At 42.7% G+C, this 17297-nt stretch overlaps 3 protein-coding genes across 3 annotated transcripts; 1 reads left to right on the top strand and 2 right to left on the bottom strand.

Moving 5' to 3' along the window:
• Window positions 1-1587: 1587 nt before the first annotated feature.
• Window positions 1588-6847, bottom strand: dnajc4 (DnaJ (Hsp40) homolog, subfamily C, member 4). The gene is made up of 7 exons (XM_035650339.2): window positions 6759-6847; window positions 6076-6192; window positions 5300-5390; window positions 4750-4931; window positions 4148-4318; window positions 2652-2738; window positions 1588-2537 (listed from the first exon to the last, which is right to left on the bottom strand). Exons 2-7 carry the CDS (start codon window positions 6165-6167, stop codon window positions 2441-2443), a joined length of 720 nt encoding a protein of 239 aa, XP_035506232.1. The 5' UTR covers window positions 6168-6192; window positions 6759-6847; the 3' UTR covers window positions 1588-2440.
• A 787-nt stretch (window positions 6848-7634) lies between these two features.
• Window positions 7635-12240, top strand: nudt22 (nudix (nucleoside diphosphate linked moiety X)-type motif 22). Its single transcript, XM_035650697.2, has 7 exons — window positions 7635-7697; window positions 8389-8540; window positions 8634-9270; window positions 9349-9471; window positions 10102-10199; window positions 10608-10701; window positions 10924-12240. The coding sequence occupies exons 2-7, from the start codon at window positions 8452-8454 to the stop codon at window positions 11026-11028; spliced, it is 1146 nt and encodes a 381-aa protein (XP_035506590.2). The 5' UTR covers window positions 7635-7697; window positions 8389-8451; the 3' UTR covers window positions 11029-12240.
• si:ch211-107m4.1 (heterogeneous nuclear ribonucleoprotein U-like protein 2) lies at window positions 11050-17186 on the bottom strand. The gene is made up of 11 exons (XM_035650686.2): window positions 16599-17186; window positions 15947-16023; window positions 15543-15785; window positions 15336-15448; window positions 14955-15221; window positions 14170-14292; window positions 13946-14047; window positions 13438-13606; window positions 12761-12988; window positions 12619-12671; window positions 11050-11484 (listed from the first exon to the last, which is right to left on the bottom strand). Exons 1-11 carry the CDS (start codon window positions 17033-17035, stop codon window positions 11407-11409), a joined length of 1890 nt encoding a protein of 629 aa, XP_035506579.2. The 5' UTR covers window positions 17036-17186; the 3' UTR covers window positions 11050-11406.
• Window positions 17187-17297: the final 111 nt, after the last annotated feature.

The raw sequence follows: 17297 nt of genomic DNA on the forward strand, positions 1-17297 counted from the left end.
CCCCTTGGAAACTGATGGAAACATGTCCATATTTTCTGACATTTTAAAGACCAGTTGATTGTTTGAGAATATAATCAATCGTAAAAAAGCATGATGAATGAATATATATATATATATATATATATATATTTATTTATTTTTTTTGGGGGGGGGGGGGGGCAAACAAAACAATCAAAGACTCCTGTATTTTTATTCCTATAGTGTCGTGACGAACTAACAACTTAAACTGAGAAAAAACAGTTGTGTCTCTATAGGTCTTATTCACAACTTGACAGTGACAGTAATAATAGTGACATTAGCAATATAGTAATGTGTGGCTAACATGAATGATGGCTAGTAGATTCAAGTGTCCCAGTATGACACGACAGTTTGACAGTGAGTCAACGTGCACAACAGCCTTTTCCCCTTAAGTGAAACAGCTATACTCAGGAACTCAGATATAATTCACAACATGTTCCAAAGGCAGACATGTCAAAATGTCTCATGTGGAAAAAAGCTTGTTTGCCTTATAACTGGTGCCAAATTCCATTAAAGCCACACTAAAAAGAAATAGACCAGAAAAACGAAATGTAGGAAATCCCCAAATAATTAAGATAGTGCATTGCACTTTGGATGCTGGCTGTTGTGTGTTGGGCAGATTTTATTTTTATAAGAGGGCAGGCAAGTCAGATACAAAGACGCCTAGGTCGGTGCATAATTTGACACTTTTCTGCAGCTCATCAAATGAAAGATAAAAATAAAACAATTGTCTTTAAAGCTGGATTTAACTGGATAGAAGCTCCCTTCCCCAAGAGCCCCGTCTTCCAACAATGTGTGCGTGTGTGTGTGTGTAGGCATGCGGACACCAGAACCGCAGTCATTACGGTGTGTTTGGGTTATGACAGGGCACTCACACGCCACATGAGGGTGAGGGTGTCTGTATGCTATGCGGGGATAAGTTATCTCCTGCTGACGTCTCAGGACAGGGGCCGCTGGTGACAAGAAGACCGAGAAGAGAGAAGGGGCACTATAGTTTCCTGAAAAACATTTCACATACATTTCTAGGATTCCATAAGGTCAGTCCATACTTGTGCAAGTATTCTTTAAAGAAAAACAGTGGAAACCGAGCCCTTTTTCCATCATGTCATTTGCGAACAATTGCTGAGTTTGCACTGATTTATGCGCCGTTTCAAAATGAAACACAGCTTTCATGGCATTGTAAATTTGCAAATATACAACGTATCTGTATCTGTAATTGTTATCAGCAAAACGACATCTGCAGCTTCAAAGGTGAGTTTAGAGGTTTAAAAGATCTGTTCAAATACCCTTCATAACGACGGAAAATAAACTTCAGAATTGTAAAGCAAACCAAATGAATAATCATCTCCTCAGTGTGATTGCTCATTAGAAGATCCATCTACACCTGGATGTGGATGCCTCTTTTAATGCTGCCAACGAGAGGAAATCAATTTCAATATTGAGAAATGCTACTAAAATAGGATTTTTTTTCAAAAACACTCAGAATTTATGAGGGAAAAACTATAAGCAATATTTGAAACGCAGCGTGCGCTGACGGTTTGTGAGAATGAGAGACGAAATAAACAGTAATGATTGATGAGAAAAAGTTTATCTGTGAATCATTTCTCACTGACGTGCCTCCAGGGGACAGATAAGGCAGTCAAAAACAAAAAAAACAACCTCTATTATCTAAAAAGTGAAAGGCAAAAAGGGAAATGTTTCTGCTCTGCAGGTTGAAATAACCAGTGAACGTTCCCTTCAATTAGTCTCAAAATCATAAAAATTCAGTATCATTATTTTACAATAAATAAATGGCACAGTGTCACTCTTAATGTCATAATAGTAATCACTCATAGTTTGCAGCTCAAACGAAAAGAAAAGAAAAGAAAAAAGCCAGAAAGTCAGGTCCCAAAATCAAGAGCTGGGAATTTTGAATAAACCCGGTAGTGTGTCACGTTTCCACCACCGCAGCTGTCCTGCCTCTACAGTGTGCAACATCATTGTTATCTATGAGCTGTGCAAGCTGTGCACCACTTACACAGTAATCAGGCGGAAGACGTTAACTTGCACGTTCCTGTGAGTTCATTAGAGGCAGTTTGATGCGTTGACATGTTCATTGTGTCTCCTTCGGACAAATGGAGGTAAAGGGTTCTGAGAACATTCTTGTGACCGTCCACGTGATGCAAAGCCGCTGAAAACTATCAATAGTTCGGTCTAATATGCAGCTCAGCTTGGACAGAAAATGAAACTGTCCCACTTCAACACACTTTCCTCTTCTGTTTCTTCAGTATCTAGGGTTAAACATTGGTTGCTTTAACTTTAACACGTTTCAATGGGTCAGAAAATATAAAACTTTAAAAATCCTAAACCACATTCAGTCTGCCACCTTCCACCTGCTGACAGTTCCAACTCCAATCACCACGGAGAACAGCAGGACTCGCTCCTACTTGGCCTCTCCACTGTTGGGTTTCTTGTACTTCTCCAGGAACTCGGCGTGTTTCTGCCGGAGGATTTCTGTCTGTTTCTTAAAACCGTTGACCCTGAGGAACAGCACCGAAGACACCTTCAGTCTCGCGTATTCAAGTATCCTGAATCTCAAAACAGATGTACTGTTAGCAGCCAAATGTGCCAAATAGAAAAACAAAAGAACTCACCTCGCCCGCTCTTTGGAATCATTATAAATCTCTGTAATAATTCGATCTCTCTCGTCCATGAAGTTGGAGTGAACGTCTTCCAATTTCCTAAAAGAGTTGGAGAAACACTTGAGTTACGACAATCTTAACAGAATAACTTTGTTCAACCAAAAAAAAACCCCAGAGCTCAGCGGACGCTCCGTGTGCTCAGTTGTGTTTCTGAGTTTGTACAGCTGTTCAGTCCACAAAGAAGTGAATCCCCACTAACAGAAGTGGTAGCGAGTCAGTGTCTGAAAACAAATATGACGACACAAGCCCAGGGGTTGTGTCAAGACACATGGCACGGAGTCATGTCCACAAACTATCGCATTCATCTGGGTGTGAAGAGAAGTCAGGAGAGCAATGAAAGGAAAAACATAAATTATGGAAACAAGATGGAGGGACTGCAGTGGGAAGGTGGTCGAGCGGCGTCTCTGCCAAATGCATTCACCAACTCTATATATGCAACTGCAGCATCTGGCCCTTTCTACACAGTGTGCCGCTGACTGGGGCTGATATGAAATGAAGGGGATACTCCGACGCACCCAATAACAAATACACACACTCAAACAAATACATACACGCACAGGAATGTCACTGTTGAGCGCTCGAACAGCTGCTGTGAATACAACAACAAGAATCCTCCCGCCTTTCCTCGTGGTCAACCACAATCGTGTTAGACAAAGTGAACATTTCTAATTGTCCATGGCAAAGGGATTGTTAGAAGCCAGGATAGATGTTTACTAGTTCCTGCTGTGAGACATTAACATGGTTGTGCATCCTCCTCCATGCACTCTCCTGTAATACTTGTACATTTCACAAAAGTTCAACACATATCGTTGCTGCATTACTGACATCCGTAAGGAACATCACAGAAATCTTGTGCAAACACTGGACGTCCATTACGTTGGCTTCCCATGTGATCACAATTTCACAGAAATTGAATATATTGTCCATAACTATGTGTTCATATATGTATAATCACCTGCAACAAAGAACCGCTCTTTTTTCATCAACTTTGAATGAGTTAAATATAGTTACATGAGGTGGACCCGACCTCCGTTTAAGTCGCCATGCTTGCTACGTCGCGTTGAATACGGCTGTTGCACATAACAGTCCAGAATACGTCGCACTTGCCTTGAATTTTCAGCACTGCCTGAATTCGGAAATGGAATCAGCGGTGCGCCACCATAATGTGTCTCCTGTCAATTGCTCAGTCAGGAAATTACAAAAATTACACACTGGGGCTTTTAACACAACCCTGTTATTTCATCATCCTATTTAACGTCCTGATGACTCACAGCGGTCAAATGGGTTCTCAGTTGTGATGTGTTATACTTGTGATTTAATGAAACAAGAATGTTCATTTTGATGAGATTAAAAGACTAAAGGCTGAATTAAGTTTAACGGCAGCTTCTTTTATGACAGTGACCGAACAATAATACTACCTGGAACCACTAGGGGCACCTGGTTTTTACCTGAAGAAGATCGCGTGGGCTCCAACGCTGACCACCATCGTCAGGATACAGTAGCCCAGCAGGCGGAGGTTCTTCTTCCTCCTATGCTTCTGCCCTTCCTCTGACGACATCTCAGCAGCATAAGACTGATGAAACTGCTCCCAGTAATGACTGTTGTTCCGGGTGTTCGCCCTGGGCGGGAAGCAGTTGAAGAGAGATCACGTCATGATCGGTGACATCAAACACAAAGAGGAGGGTCAGATGGTGCCAAATGTAAAAACATGGATATTGTACGGCAAATCAGAAGCTATTGAGTGATGCGTACAAAATGTTCACAGTTTGTTGGTTTGTACATATGGTTGAACTAGACCTGAAAGATGAAACTATGCAGCACTTCCATGGCGAATCTAAAATGTCTGGCCTGTTAATGCACAGTTACAAAGGTGAAGGTTTCAGGTGTGTAGTCATCACAAGAATATCATGTCCTGTGAGTGTTACAGCAAGCAAACACAAGCCACGTGGCCATAGTCTTGAAATCAATTATACATCTTCAGCATTTCTTCATCCAGAACTACATCAGCAAATGTCTTCTTTTTTATTTTCTTCTCCCCAAACATCTTCACCTGGCTCTATACGTGGTGTGACTGGACGTATATGTAGAGGCTGGGCCGCCAGCGTATCTGTGTCTGATTTTGATGTCGTACTCCTTCCGGCTCGGCTCTTTGCTCAGTACACGGTACGCCTCGTTCAGCTCCACGAACTGGCCGTGCAATGCTGGGTTCGACGGGTCGCTGTCTGGGTGCAGCTACAAGGACAAGGGAGGAGTTTATCAGGGATGATCAGGCGTAGAAAGCAAACCATTCAAGAGACACTCTGGTGCAGGTAACACAAAAATGCTATTGCTTACTTTTTGCACTCACAACCGGGCTTTTCTCTCTAAAAGGTGAGTTGCCTCACCCCTCAGTTATGCCACAATCAGAATGTAAATACACACGTCCATCCTTATTTACACTGGAAGCTAAACCAGGAAAACAAACAGTCTGGAAGCCCGCTGTGGGTTCAGTTAGCAAGTGGAAACCTGGCTGTGAAAGGCTGCCCTCAAGTGGCCAACGCCATTTAAAAAAAAAAAAAAAATCAAATGCACACCTTGCTCACAAACCAAAAGACCCTTACCTTCTTAGATTTGTCAAAAAATGCTTTTTTGATTTCCCCCAAGTTGGCATCAGATCTTATTCCCAGGAGATCGTAGTAGGTCGCGGATTTTCTGTGGTGAGAAAGCAAATAACTCAGGCCTGCTTAAAGCAGAATACACCTCAGTTGTTTTTACACACACACACACACACACACACACACACACACACACACACACACACACACACACACACACACACACACACACACACACACACACACACACACACACACACACACACACACACACACACACACACACTGATTTGGCCCACAGTGATTCTGAGTTAAGCTAGAACTGAGGTCATTTTGTTACTGGTAGGATGTGAGCTGAAGTAAATGTGTCTTTTCTGGATCAGTCTTTCACACAAGGCTAAGATTACCTCCTTTTGGCAGCCACATCTGCGAAGAGCTCTCTCTCTCTCTCTCAATCTCTCTCTCTAACACACACACACACACACACACACACACACACACACACACACACACACACACACACACACACACACACACACCTTTCTCTTACCATGTTCTTCTGCACATAACTAGTAACAACAAATTGCACATACGTGCACTAATATTATGTACATTATTTATATCTACATTCTACTTATACTTAGTTAGTTAGTTTGTGGTACAACCCATGATAAAGCGCACGCGCGCACACACACACACAGACACAGTGTATATATACATATATATATATATATATATACATCTATACATCTACATCATATACATCTGTCTATAAAGTCTACCTGTGTGCATGGCTCTGTGAGAGCAGGCGCAGTCCCCTCTTGCAGCACCAAAGACAACTCTGGCACAGTCGCAGCTGCGCCTCCAGCTGCATGATGGAGGATTTCTGAGGTTCCACGCTGAGATTTCAACATCACCAACACAGGAGGAGGAGGAGAAGAAGAAGAAGAAGAAGAAGAAGAAGAAGAAGAAGAAGAAGAAAGAGCATTGGACATTAACTATTCAGTTTGCAGATTACAGAGGTTTTTGACTCCAACAAACCAAAACACACAAGAGCGACCTGTCATTCATTTGAACTCCAGCCACTGTTGTGGAAGGGGGGGTGTAGACTGTGTAACACAAGTTAGTTTCACACAATCTGACCTAAAGTCACTTTCATAAACTACGAGGCCAGTCACAGAGCGACCGCGGGCCTCGAGCACATGTCGACACACAAACGGTCGAGTTAAAGAGCAGAGAAACCTCGCGAGTGTCCAGGAGGAACCATTGATGGAACACGGTGTCCTGCTGCTGAACACACTAGCTGCTAGGTGCTAGCCGGGGTTAGCTTCAAATCATTCTGTGCTAATGTTAGCGTGCTGCTGTAAAAATATCTTCTGGTAAACACGAGAGACAAACATGACAACATGATTCTAAACTGGAGGTGAGAATAAAAGGAGCATTTGAAGGAGGAGACGTCACAGACCAGAAGGACTTTGTTTCATAACAGTGAAGCTTCGCTGAGAGTCCGTTGCGTAAATGTAGCGCCGTCAAGCTAACCGAGACTAAACCGGAAGACGCGAGATCAAAAATATTATACTTCAAAATAAAGTCACCAAGGTTTAACTTAATTTCGACGATGTCACATTCAACAGAGCAGAAGACACTTGATTTTTTTTTATTATATATATTTTCAATTACAGTTTACAGTATTACAGCCAAGGAGTTCAGAAAAGCACAGGTTTCCCAAGTGGAAATGAGTGAATACAACTCTGCAGCAAACAGACATTATAGAATCAGCATTTCTCCAAATTATAACACTATGTTACTTTTTAAATTAATTTCTTCACAGGAAACATTGACTTAGTACAGTATTACACATTTTACTATCACACTTCGCAAACTAACCCTTTTTGTAGCAAACTGATTTTGTGTGACATTTAACCGAGGGGACTGTGAAGGATGTTTAGTTTGTGTTTCTTGGAGTTCACGTTGGATTCTGAAGTATACAACCAAAACAAGAAACTGTGAAAATACTCATCAGAAAATGCACAATTAACATAGCTCCACTTCCGTCAACTAAAAGGGCCAAATGCTCTTTTTACATTAATGCATTATTGATAATGATATTTTAACACATGGGCCATTCTTTGCATCAGGTACTTTTACTTTTCATACTTTAAGTACATTGAAGTTCATACTTTAACTTAAGGAATATTACAGTACAAGAAGTTTACTTGTAATAGTACTGTAGTGTGTACTTTTACTTCAGTAAATGATCTGAATACTTCTTCCATCCCTGCAGTTGGGCATCTTGGTCACTGGGTGGCGATAATTAACATATTGTACAATATCTGCCAAAAAAAAAATGAAAAGAGGAAGAGATTACTCCGCTGCTGTTTTGCGGATGTTTACACCAAGGAAGGTAAGAGAGGCAAAATGTATCTAAGCTGTTGTGTCCAAAGTTACTAGTTCGATTATTAAAAGCTGGTGACTTTTAGGTTTCACATGGTCACTCGTGGGTCGCACCGTGTCTGGTTCCTCTGACGGTGCTCGGATGAATCAGAAGTTGACATTAAACTGTTCACAACATCCAGGCTGAGTCAACAAAGAGTCATATTAAAAAAAGCAGAAACATAAATTACATTAAAACAATAGTATATGTTACAACAATAGTATATGTTTCAAAGATATCAAAATGCAAGGGCTGAGTGTTTTCAAGTAAAAATGCCAAACTTATTTCACGTTTTTGACAACATTCATCATGAGTTCTCACATGATATTTCTGATGTATCTATTTGCGTATTTATTCTTCATGATTTTGAGGCATTATTTTCTCATTATATTATATCTTCTGTTTCTGACTCTCTCCCGCTCTCTTTGTGTGTGTGTGTGTGTGTGTGTGTGTGTGTGTGTGTGTGTGTTCATGTTTGAGGAGGAGACAGTGTGTGTAAAATGTGAATGAGTCTATTGGTGTATGCATTTTTTGTAATGAATAATCGAAAAATAAATTATTAATCATGATTTTTTTAACAGATTCTGCTTTTGACACATTTACCTGGTTAAAATCAATTCATTGATTTTCATGCATGTGATTTTCATGCCGCAACATCAAGGGCGAGACATTACAACACTGCAATGCTGTGAGTGAGGAGACTTGGATGATAATCCAGTGAGAGATGATGGACCCGGAGGTGTCTGTGCTGCTGCATTGTGCCGACTGGAGGGGGCTGCAGGAGTCTCATCTCAAAGTGGAGCTTTCTGAAAGGTAAGGAACCTAAATCTGAATTACATACCTGAAGTCCTTTGCTGGTTATGTTTCAAACCTGTTTAACTTTTACTTCCTGTTTCATCTCCTCAGATTTAACAGGCAGACAGATGCGGCTCTGGAGCGTCACATTGAGGAGGTGTGGACTGAGCGGGTCTCGAAGGAGCCGTGGCTTTTCAACGGGCCCAAATTCAGGCTGCACTCTTTCTGCTTGGCCTCCACTCAGCATCCCTCATCACCGGCATATGCTTCACCAAAACATCCAGCCTGCACCCATTCAGCCACAGCACCCTCCTTAGACTGTGTGCAGGGTCAGAATCGTTTGGACCAAAGAAACAAGTCTATCAGCCCGACAGAAAAGGTAGAGGGTGACGTCCATCCGGCAGCTAGTACACTGGACCAAGCTTCATCTGCTTGTAGAAAAGCTCAACTTCCCCCACACTCCGTTGAACACACAGACGATGAAGACGCCGCGCCGCTCCTCACGCTGAGACTGGGCCTTACGTGCTACAAGGACTACCTGGGAACCAACTGGTCACGTCGGGTGGCAGAGCTCCGTCAGCGCGGTGGGGCGGAGTTCAGCGATCCCCTGGCGCTGCTGGCTCAGCCGCTGGGTGTGGCCGCTGTCCTGTGCACGGATGACGGACAGCTGGTGTTGATCAGGAGGAGCCAGAGGGTGGCAGAGGCAGAGGGGCTCCTAGACGTCCCTGGAGGTCACCCAGAGCCACAGGTGGAGTGAAACAAAAAACTGAATGAATGTCACCAATGTGCTCGATGTATCGATTTACACCATCTCTGCTCTGTTCAGGTGGTGTGTGAGCGCCTGGGCCGGGCGGCTTGTGAGGAGATCAGCATGGTTGCGATGCAGCAGAGGCCGGAGGCCGTCGTCTCAGAGCTGTTTGCGGCCGTGTGTGCTGAGATCAGAGACGAAGTGGGTTTGTCTGCATGCGCCTCAAGAGATCACTTCTGTTAGTCCACGTCTAGATTATATTTAGTTCGACAGCGATTTATTAGCTGACTCTTAAGGCCTCAACAAAGTGGAGACACAGAGATTAAGTGAAGAAATATATATATATATATATATTTTTACATAACTTATACAAATGACCTGACAAAATAGCATCAGTGTGCATCAGTGTTATCTGTAGTGTATGTAGCATATAAGGATAAACGTGGTGTGTGTATGTGGTGCATAAAAAAGGCTAATGTCATAACTAAACGCCTGCTGGGAAAGATAGTGATTAAATCTCAGATCTTATAGGCTTTGACCACCTAGGTCTGACTCCCCCGTCAGTAAAACAGTGAGGTTAACAAGTGACAGAGCTTCAGTCACACACAGTCTTCACTGCTTTTATACGACTCATTTATTTCATTGTGAGGGTTTGGCAAAATGCCATGACATTATAAAACTTGACATTATGAAAACCAAAAGCTGAATTTACTGACTTTTTTGAAGAATAAGTGCAGCGCTTTGTGCTCTGTGATTTCTTGAAATGTTAAACACCGTTTGACATTTAGTCCCTCGCTTCCATCGTCTGGTCCTCCCTCTGTCCGTCTCCAGGTGAACGTTCCCCTGAGCTGCCTCGGAGACCCTGTCCTGATGGGTGTCGCCCTGAATCACACGAGTGCTGGAAGACCAAGCGCCGAGTTCTACGTCAGGTACTTGTGTTTGTCCTATTTTAATCCTGATCACACACTGTGGCACCGGGGTTAATGTGATATTGTCCCTACTACACAAATAAATATGGAGGCTTTGAGCAAATGTATTGCTACTTCTACTGTTGGAATAAGTTTACGTAACAATGGGGACTTTATTTGTCGCAGTCTAACTTTTTCAAATAAAACTTATTGTTCACCTCATTGTCGGGCCTGTGACATGTAGTCTGGTCTGAAATTGCAATTTCATAAACGTGACGTGACATGACGGTATCAGATCGTTTTGTCTGTCATCGTGATTTCTCTGAAAAAACAAAAGATGACTTAAATTGAAACTGCACTGCCACTGTCCATTGTGACAACCTATGATTCAACATCATGCTTCTTTAAATTGACTTAAATTGTCTTCAGCTGCTCACTGACGTCTGATGAAGTCAGAGAGTTGTACTGGAAAGGAGGAGCAGAGGCCCACGAGTCCACAGACATCGTGTTCCTCAGCAGAGCGGTGAGTAAACCACAGTTACAGATCCGTTATTGCTTTGGCAGCTGTGAGGGAAAGTTCAGTTTATGACAAGATTGTAGACACAAAAGTTTATATTTTCACAATAACTGTGACCAGGATAACTGGGAATCTTCACAGAGTTGTTTCAAATGACAGGATCAAAGGTGCATATCTAATCACAGCAGAGTGATATTTTGGCATTTCGTCGTCCCGTGATTTTAACAGGAGGTTTTGCAGCTGGACCGGAGCAGCCCTCTGTGGTCGGAGCTCTGTCCCTCAGCTAAAGGAGCCGTGCTGCTTTATCAGACAGTGAAACCTGACGGAGAGTGAGACCAGAAACAGACACAAAACTTCTTCATCAAAGTTTATTTATGTACTCTTTGACTTTAAGCACTCTCTTAACAATACTGGTGTTAAAACTGTGCAAAATACAGTTTTTCATCATTTTTACACTGTACAGTAAAAACAACTTATAAAATCTTTTTGTTTTCGAATACAAATCCTGTCCACAAAGTGACCTGGGTTTTGGCATCAAAATTCCTTAAATAAAACACTGATTATCATTGATTGGTCGAAGCAGGGGGTGCAACATATAATCTGTATTTCTCCATGATTTAGTCAGCTCCTAATCTTTTTTTCTAATTAAATGGCTGATCAATAGAAAATATTGTCCTTGTAAACGCAGGTAATGCAGCAGCATCGTTTTCTTCAACAGTTATCCTCATAACCGATGTAACCAAAGTGTCTGTTGTAGTTGTAGCTCGGGTCCGGATGAGCCAGGTTCCACTGAAATGTAAATGACACAAAAGGACAAAGTGATTTGGTTTCATTTTGCTCAATGACTGAGCTGAGATGAGGTTCGGACTGGGATAAAAAAAAACGAACTTTAAGGGAGTTTAAGTAGCAGCTAAGTGCTAAATGTAACCTCTCTGTTAAACAACAGGAACCTCAGCACAACCAGGTAGAACTAGGTGTAGCTAATAAACTGGCAACTATGTAAAGAAGAAATGGAAATTAACGTAATTAGAGGGTCTGCTAACTGTACACAAACTGATCTATCTCACTGTAAAATGACATCAAAATCCATGGTCCTTGTACATAAACTGGGCTGTCAGATATGTTTCTAACAGCTCCGTGTGTGTTTGAAATCACCATGTTACATTTTGTTTTATTTTGTTAAATGGGGGAAAGAGGTTGACAAGACTTCACTGAATCTGAGTCTATTATTTATTGGCTATGATGCTTATAATAATTTAAATTCAAAATCAAACCGTTGACCCCAGTATGATAGTAGTAAAATGGTTTTATCCGAGTAGAAGTGACAGTGGAAAAATATTTGTTGTTTTCACCCATTTTATTTCTTGACGAGGAGGCTGCTGGAAGCCCATAGTTCCTCAAATACATTACTGTTTAGTTGGATTATTGTTCTGTGATTAATGCAATATTTGACGACAGCAGAGTTCTGAACAAAAACACTGGTTTAAACCTCTTAAACCTTAAAGAGTAAATAAACCACTAAACCACTTTTTTCTCATCTGAAAACCAATGTGTATGTGTATCTTGTAATGTTACTGATTGATTGATTCAGGTCCAAATCTTGACATTTCAGTACAAAGGATTTGACTTACAGTACATGTTTAGCAACTGCCCTCTACTGGTTGAAACCATGCCACTGCAATTGAATTTAGCTATTGGCTGATCTGGAGGCAGCTGATGTATCTGGAGGCAGCTGACAACACCAACCACCACCTCCTTCCATAAAAAACCAATGTCTCTTGACAGGCGCAGTCAGCCCAATTTCAGCCAAATCTCAGGGGTGAAGTTACACTTGAAATCAAGTCTCCAAGGATTAATTGTGTTAGAATGAGGTTTGGCTTGTTTTGTAGGTTGAGTAGGTTTCCACAGCTACAAGATACTTACATATCTTGGGTGCTGACTCCATGGCTGCATGTTGAGTCTCGGGTCATTCCACCCTACAATGACAGACATGAAAATCCAATCAACTATCATCTTAAAATATTCTCAAGTCTCCACACACACTGTCAATAATTGTCCTGCCTACCACGTATCCCAGTCCCCTGGATCCTGTGTGATGGTAGGGGGCCATGGGGGTGGGGTCTTTTCTTTTGAAAGCGGGATTTCCTCTTGTCCTGTTTGGGGATTGGGGGCAGCAGTCTGTGAGCAGAGTTCTTGTACTCCTGCAGGAGTGTCTGCGCCTTCTCCCGAGGCAGCTCTACATATTGCAGCTCGTCCAGCAGATTAGTCTCCTGCTCTGGAAGGCTGCAACTCACTGAAATCAAAGTTTGAGAGGCTTTACAAAGATTATGTTCGTCATTCATTTTTACAACTCGTGGTGTAGTGCCACACACCTCAATCCTGGATTGAGATCTGTAAATTGCTGCCCACATCCCGAGATATTTCAGTAATTCAAATAGAGAAGAAACAGAATAATAGGAAACCAGACTAATATTATAGTCTGATTATATTTTAAGACAAATTAAAATCATTAATTCGGCTAAAAAATTATGTTAATATGACCTGGATCCAGATCAGTGGCTGACAATTGATGGATGAACCAATTACAAATGATTAATTAATTTATGCCAACACAGAGTGATCGTGTGGATCTGATAGTGCCTGCTGTCGGATACATAAAATCTCTTTAATGTGTTCGTCTAAACTATCACAAGGGCCATCCTCTTATTAATCACCAAATTATAAAACTTGCACAAGTCAGACCTTGGAGTTTGAGAAGGGCAGTCTCTGGGATCTGCTCCCCGTCACTCGTCTGGTGCAGCGTCAGTCGCCTTTTCCACTCGTCTGCAGCTGGAAAAACTACCACCACCCGCCTCCGAAAGCCAGTGAACAGCCGCAGCTTGTGACGACGTGCCGAGAAAAGGATGTTGCACTAGAAACGGAGAGATAACAAGGACAAGATGCTTAATGCGGCAGAGTATGATTTCAAGGCCTAAACTGAACTGCTACGGTTAGGCCCAAGTATGTCTCAGAACTCTAATGATTAATCAACTCCATATGCATATTGATATTACCTTTCCACTCGTGAGTCTGTAGTCGACATTTCATCTCACATTCCTGTTATATATTTCTATGGTTCATAACATACCTGTTTTTTGCCTTTAGGATACAAACTAGTTAATTCTATAGCAGTTTCTCATGCGGTGAAACTGGACAAAGTGTTTAGAAGAAGGTGAATATACTGATACGTGTTTGGGGGGAAAAGGGTCACCTGGTCCAGGATATAGTTGCCAGGAGTCTGAGCAGCCATCTTGATTAAATCAGTCAAACACTGAGAGGCCTGTCGGAGCCTGCTGTCCGTCTGTCCACCAGTCTGCACACACACACACACACACACGCACGCACGCACACACACGTATTTGGATCAGCTGGTCAGAAGTTGAGTAACTTTGAATGTGAATATAAACCGTGAGTGAAACAGGAGGTTTGACTGACAATCATACATGCCAGCAGCTCCTCTGTGCCCAGCAGCTTGTACTGTTTCTCTGGATGCTGCTTCATGTGAGTCATGGCCCAGTGGCTCTTCCCAGAACCAGGAAGACCCACCATCAACAACACCTGGGGGGAGGAAGAGAAGAGCAAAATCAAATGAGTATGGGAATTTTATTCTTTAAATAACACTTTAATAAAAGCTCTTCACCTGGGGGCAGGGGGCATACAAAATCCTTGTGATATATGAATTCTGGTCAAATTGTTCCAGCCTTTCCATAATACACATAAAAAGATATCAGAACCACCTTTACAGTAATAAAGTGGTATTTTCATACTTGACAAACCCCTTTGGTGAACCTCACCCACACCTATCTGTTTATTTTTCATTACATACCTTGTTCAAACACGGTTCCCTTGTTTCTCTAATCGTAACTGTGAGCCTCCCTCAGATGATCTATTGAAATCAACCTCTTTATCTCATCTATCAACTCAACTCGTTAAAAACAGTTACTCCTAATCCAAATAAAGTAAGTTTTGCTGTTGCTGTGACATTAATCATTCTGTCACTTAGGAAGGCATCTTCATCTCTACTACATTTCTGATCTGATGTCTTACTATTCCAAATTGGAAAAATGTTTCACCAATTCAATTTGTAGTACTGGATCAAGGAAGAATTGAACTGTATAAAGCTTTAGACAATTGTACACGTTACTAAGAGTGATCTAAAAACTTTTTAAATTTAGATTTAATTTGTAGAACAATGCCCAGCTACAAACCCCATCGCTTACCTCACTCTGTGCTCTGGAAGAAGAGGCCAGTGTAGAACACACCCTCTGCCCAGCAGGGAGAGCTGCCAGCTGTGTGAAACCTGGAGGGCCGGGGTACCAGGGAGGGGATGTGGGGTCCAGGAGGAATCTTACTGAATAGCTCTTACAGAGGATGTGAGGGAACAGAGGACGACCCTGCAGCATGGAGGCGGCCAGGGAAAAGGCCACACCTACGAAATGACCATTCTTATGGAAAGAGAGCTGAATGGCTCCACCTGTTGAGAAACACTGTGGGTGTAAATACAACACACACACACACCCACACACATACACACGGTGGTGATTAGCAAAAAACTCACTGAACAACCTGAATCCAAGTGAATATAAAGAAAAGTAACTCACAGCATAGCAGCCAATTATGTCCCCCTCTGACAGAGGTTCTCCAAACTCCTCTTCCTTTCCGCCTGACACTTTTTTACTGCGCCCATCATAAGCAAAAGAGAGCTCATCCTCACCTGGTATGAGACACATTGAAAACCAACAATAAAATAAAACCAACTCCATCAAAGTAGGAAACAGAATGAAATTATGAAAAACTGAAATCCTTACCCAGCAGCAAAGAGGTGCCAGCCACTGACCAGCCCACTCTCACACCATGGGGCTCCGTGTCCTCCTCTTTCACCAGCTGTGTAGTCATCAACTTCCTCTCCAGCCTCACCTCAAAGCCCACCCTGCCCCGCAGCACCCCGTGGGTGAGCCTGCAGCCAGACCACAGTGAGGGGAACTGGTCCCAGAACCGTGGCTGCCCACAGGATCCATTGGAGCTCGCCTCAAAGTGGAGGTGACAATCATCTGTGGTAACAACAGAGAAAGATTTTAAATTCCCCTGCAAATCTCATTTTCAAGAAACAGCCTCATCTTGGGTCCATATCTTGACAACATTAACGTCATGAGGTTTGTTCTTGTTCTTGTTCATTCACCAGGACGGTTTTGACTGTTGTCCAAAGACTCACATGGATCTAGACAGATTTTATCTTCATGCTCTTCCTCTGCCTCATCTCTGTCCTTTGGAGGCTGTGGTGACTTTGCCCTAGTTGGGAGGAGATACACGGAGACACAAGCCGCTTAAAATACACATTTCATAAAACATTTAATTGTTGTTATTAGCATTACCATGTTTAATAAAGGCCTTAAAAATTCATCATCCATAATTAATCAGCTGGTCAGACACTAATCCTTAAATATTTGAAGTGTGGTGAGAAGCTCCAGACTGAGGTTTCTCAAATCTACATTTTCTTCATGAATTGAAGAACAGGGAGTCCTGGAACACCGTTTTAAATGCAAATTAGTTTGTTGTTCAGTTCACTGCACTTTGTATGAAGTGATGAACTGATGACATTGCCTGTGGTGATTCTCATCCATCCAGGTCATAGATATCCAAAGTGCGTTGAATCGGGAGCAACTGGACTTCTTCTGGATTATTGAAGACGTTTCCCCTCTGGTCAAAGAGGCTTCTTCAGAAGTCATGACATCATAAGCATCCTCACTTCCATCCCATCACTCAAACCTTTGTACAGAATGTATTTTAAGTGTTACCTTGACTCGGTCTCCTCTGTGGGGGTTCATAACCACTCTGTACTAACCTCTGTCCAGCTTTTAAATTACCTTTTGTATCGCATCTCCTCCTTAAACTCGTAGAAAGCTCTCCCCCTGCCCGTCCCCTCGCAGGACAGAGCTCTGCTGTGTTCTCCGGGATCATCCACCTCGTTCCCCCGCAGCGACTCTGGAACGACCTCGGAGCCGCGTCGCGGTGCGGTTCCTCCGGCCTCGGGCTCGGTCTGCGTCGCGGTGTCTCTGGTGCTGTGGGGGCAGCATGGCAGCGCAGCGACACCCGTTTCAGAGGACGGAGCGCGGACCTCGGCTGCCTCCGTCGGTGAGCGGTCATGTTGTAGTTGTACTTCCCCGGGGCTCGGTCCTCTCTCCGCAGCAGCCCACAGCCGGTCCACCAGCTCAGCCTTCAGCCCTCGACTGTCCAGTCCTGCTTCCCTAAGTCTGGAGCGCAGCTCCGCCACTTTTAACTTTTTCATATCCGTTAGCTTCATGGTCGACTTGTGAGGCCCGGTTCAGTCGTGTTGTTAATCGAGCTGTGGTCGCGTCGATATCAACTAAACTACATTAAACTAAACGAAACAAACCAAATGTTTGGATTCACACCAATTCAATATGGTGCTCTAGTTTGTGATTGGCTCGTTGCTCTCTCGCGCTTGTAATTACTGTGACATAAACACTCGTAGAGCTCTTTACTTCCACTAACGGCAAGACATAGTACTGCACCTCTTTAACAATGAGCATACACATTTCCTT

Source organism: Scophthalmus maximus, chromosome 9 (genome assembly GCF_022379125.1).
Source record: "Scophthalmus maximus strain ysfricsl-2021 chromosome 9, ASM2237912v1, whole genome shotgun sequence".
Lineage (NCBI taxonomy): Eukaryota > Metazoa > Chordata > Actinopteri > Pleuronectiformes > Scophthalmidae > Scophthalmus > Scophthalmus maximus.